We start from the raw sequence: 2500 nt of genomic DNA on the forward strand, positions 1-2500 counted from the left end.
TAAATAAATAGGTAGGCTAGTTAAAATATCTACATGGAAAGGCCTATTGCTTATTACATTCTGAATTGTATACACTTAACAAGGCCTAAACTGCAAAAAGTGTCCCACAGTCTCTACATTTCAAAGGGGATCAAGACAGATCAGAAAAGGTTTAGGCTTCCAGAAGCAACCACAGTGGACAGAAAGGGCCCAACAATAAATGAATGAAGTGTAAACATAGTCATTAAATGTATATATTGTAGTGACTTAATTTTAAACAGTAATATTGTTCTGTTGACGCTCAGATAGATGTCCTGTTATTCTGATAGGTTCCATTCACAAGAAAGCTCTTTGTTTGTTACACATCTTATAGGGGACACTAATGACATTATGACTGATAGATGTGAAAAGGTGATTCTGTTATTTATTATGTCTTGATTTTTTCATTGTGCATTATTTCATAGGTATGTGATACCATACTGAGTCACGCAAAGGAGAGATTTTCCTTCACCAAACACCTCATCAGCTCCACCCTCCTGCAAGGAGACCTGTTCCAGCAGCACAGCCGAACATTCCCTGAAGCAGCGCTGGAAACAACTGTGGAGGCCTACCCTCTACTGGACAAGGCAAAGCTCAAGACGGAACTGTCCCTCGTCTATGACAATGACCAGTTCAGGGCTTGCAGTGGTGCTGTTACTCTGCTCCAGTTCTTCCTTGACAATAATCTGCAGGAGACATTTACAGAGACTGTCAGTCTTCTGAAGGTTCTTGTAACCATGGCTACGGCTGAGGCAGAGAGGTGCTTTTCCACTCTGAAAAGGATAAAGACTTTCTTGAGGAACAGCATGACACAGGATCGCCTGAATGCTCTGGCTATGCTGTCAATTGAGAAAAAACTCATTAGGAGCATTCCTGACTTCAACACCAGAGTCATTGAGAGGTTTGCCACTCAGAAGGAGAGAAGGGCAAAATTCCTCTACAAATAGACACACACACACACACACACACACACAAGCTCTCGCAGCAAACACAGATGGCCGACCCTTAAAAAAATGCGTTTCATTAGAGAGACAATTAATGTTAATGCATAATTAATGCAGAATGTTGTGAAGTTACTTTTGGATACCTAAGATGTTTTGTTCAACCACAAAGTCCAGGAACATGAGTACTGTTTGGAAACCTGTTGCGTTCGACTCATTTTCCCCAGAGGAACAGTTGTTTCTTGTTTCCTTTTGTCTTTTTTCTGCCTGTTGCACATTTTGTTATTCAAAGCAGTAAAAAAGGTGCTATAGGCCAATAAGCTGGATATCACTTTATATGTAGAGAGTAGGTTTCCCATGGTTGTTAGAAGTTTATTAATAAGTGGGCATTTATCACAGAAGTGATTGTTCTGTCTCCACGTTTGTTGCATTGTCTGTGATGTATTTTCCAACGGTTATAGCTCCTGTTCTGTCCCAGCAACACTACACGGTTTGCAGCTCCACCACATCTTTGGTTTATCTTCGGTGTCGCTTAAAATCTGCTTCCCATCGGACTAAAACCTCCACGTAATCTGAAGACAGATACTTGAAGTTATTTAAACCTTTTGTAAACTTTATGTTCTTTCTTGCTCTAGCCTTGCCAGTTACATTGTACATAACACATATATTATCATTATGCTAACTGGTTGTTCGTGTTAGACGATGTAGCTTTTTCATTTCTGAGTTATTGCTATATGTAAATAAACCTGTTTGTAAATAATCCTCAGAGAAACAAAGAAAAAACACAATTTATGACATTTTGTGCTGTGGTTATTTTTTTTAAATTGCATTTATTCACAGTTCAGTTTGAAATGCTGTAGTGACTTGTATTGAACCACTTAAATATTTATAATTAATGCTACTGAAAAGATGCTATTAATTTTATATCCCACATGCAGTTCACTGTAAAGCCACTTGGTGGAGGTGTTGGTTCATAAAACATGAACAGTTTTAAGAAAGAAAAATGCGGACCAGTTCTGAGAATACAAATTCCTGGTAAAGTATTAGATGTTCAGGTTGATAAATAATATTTTCCACACTGAAGATTATGGAGGTATTGATCAGTCTTCTCATATTTTTAAGCCTCGATTTCTCCTTTCCCCACCCCTCTAATGCCGCGTTTCCACTACACAGCCTCGCTCGGCCCCGCTCGGCCTCCTTTGGCCGCGCCCGGCCTCGTTAGGACCAGCTCACTTTGTGGCGCGTTTCCATTACAGTTTAGGAACCGGGTCAGTATCTATAGTAACAGTGTAGGCGGAGCGACGCTGCTTAAAACTGCCGTGACGTCATCTTCAATGCGACACAACAATGGAGATGTGAAAGCGATCGTTTGCTTGTTTTTTGCTGTGTGGTTTATTATCACAAGAAATAGACAAGTTGTTTCGAAAGAGGCGACGTATAGCAAGACGAGGTATAGAAGAAGCTGACGCGAGAGTTCGGGCAGTCCTCCTACGCCGCAGAGACTACAGGACGACTCGAATCACTACTAACTACAATGCTAC

At 40.4% G+C, this 2500-nt stretch overlaps 1 protein-coding gene across 1 annotated transcript in view; it reads left to right on the forward strand.

Annotated features, from left to right (window-relative positions):
• LOC117482857 (zinc finger MYM-type protein 1-like) overlaps positions 1-965 on the forward strand; it is a 2559-nt gene extending 1594 nt beyond the window's left edge. The window contains exon 3 of the mRNA XM_034131082.1: positions 444-965. Within this exon, the coding sequence (XP_033986973.1) occupies positions 444-965 (522 nt within the window). The remainder of the gene's footprint in view (positions 1-443) is intronic.
• The last annotated feature ends 1535 nt before the right edge of the window (positions 966-2500 follow it).

This window comes from Trematomus bernacchii, unplaced genomic scaffold (assembly GCF_902827165.1).
Source record: "Trematomus bernacchii unplaced genomic scaffold, fTreBer1.1, whole genome shotgun sequence".
Taxonomy (NCBI): domain Eukaryota; kingdom Metazoa; phylum Chordata; class Actinopteri; order Perciformes; family Nototheniidae; genus Trematomus; species Trematomus bernacchii.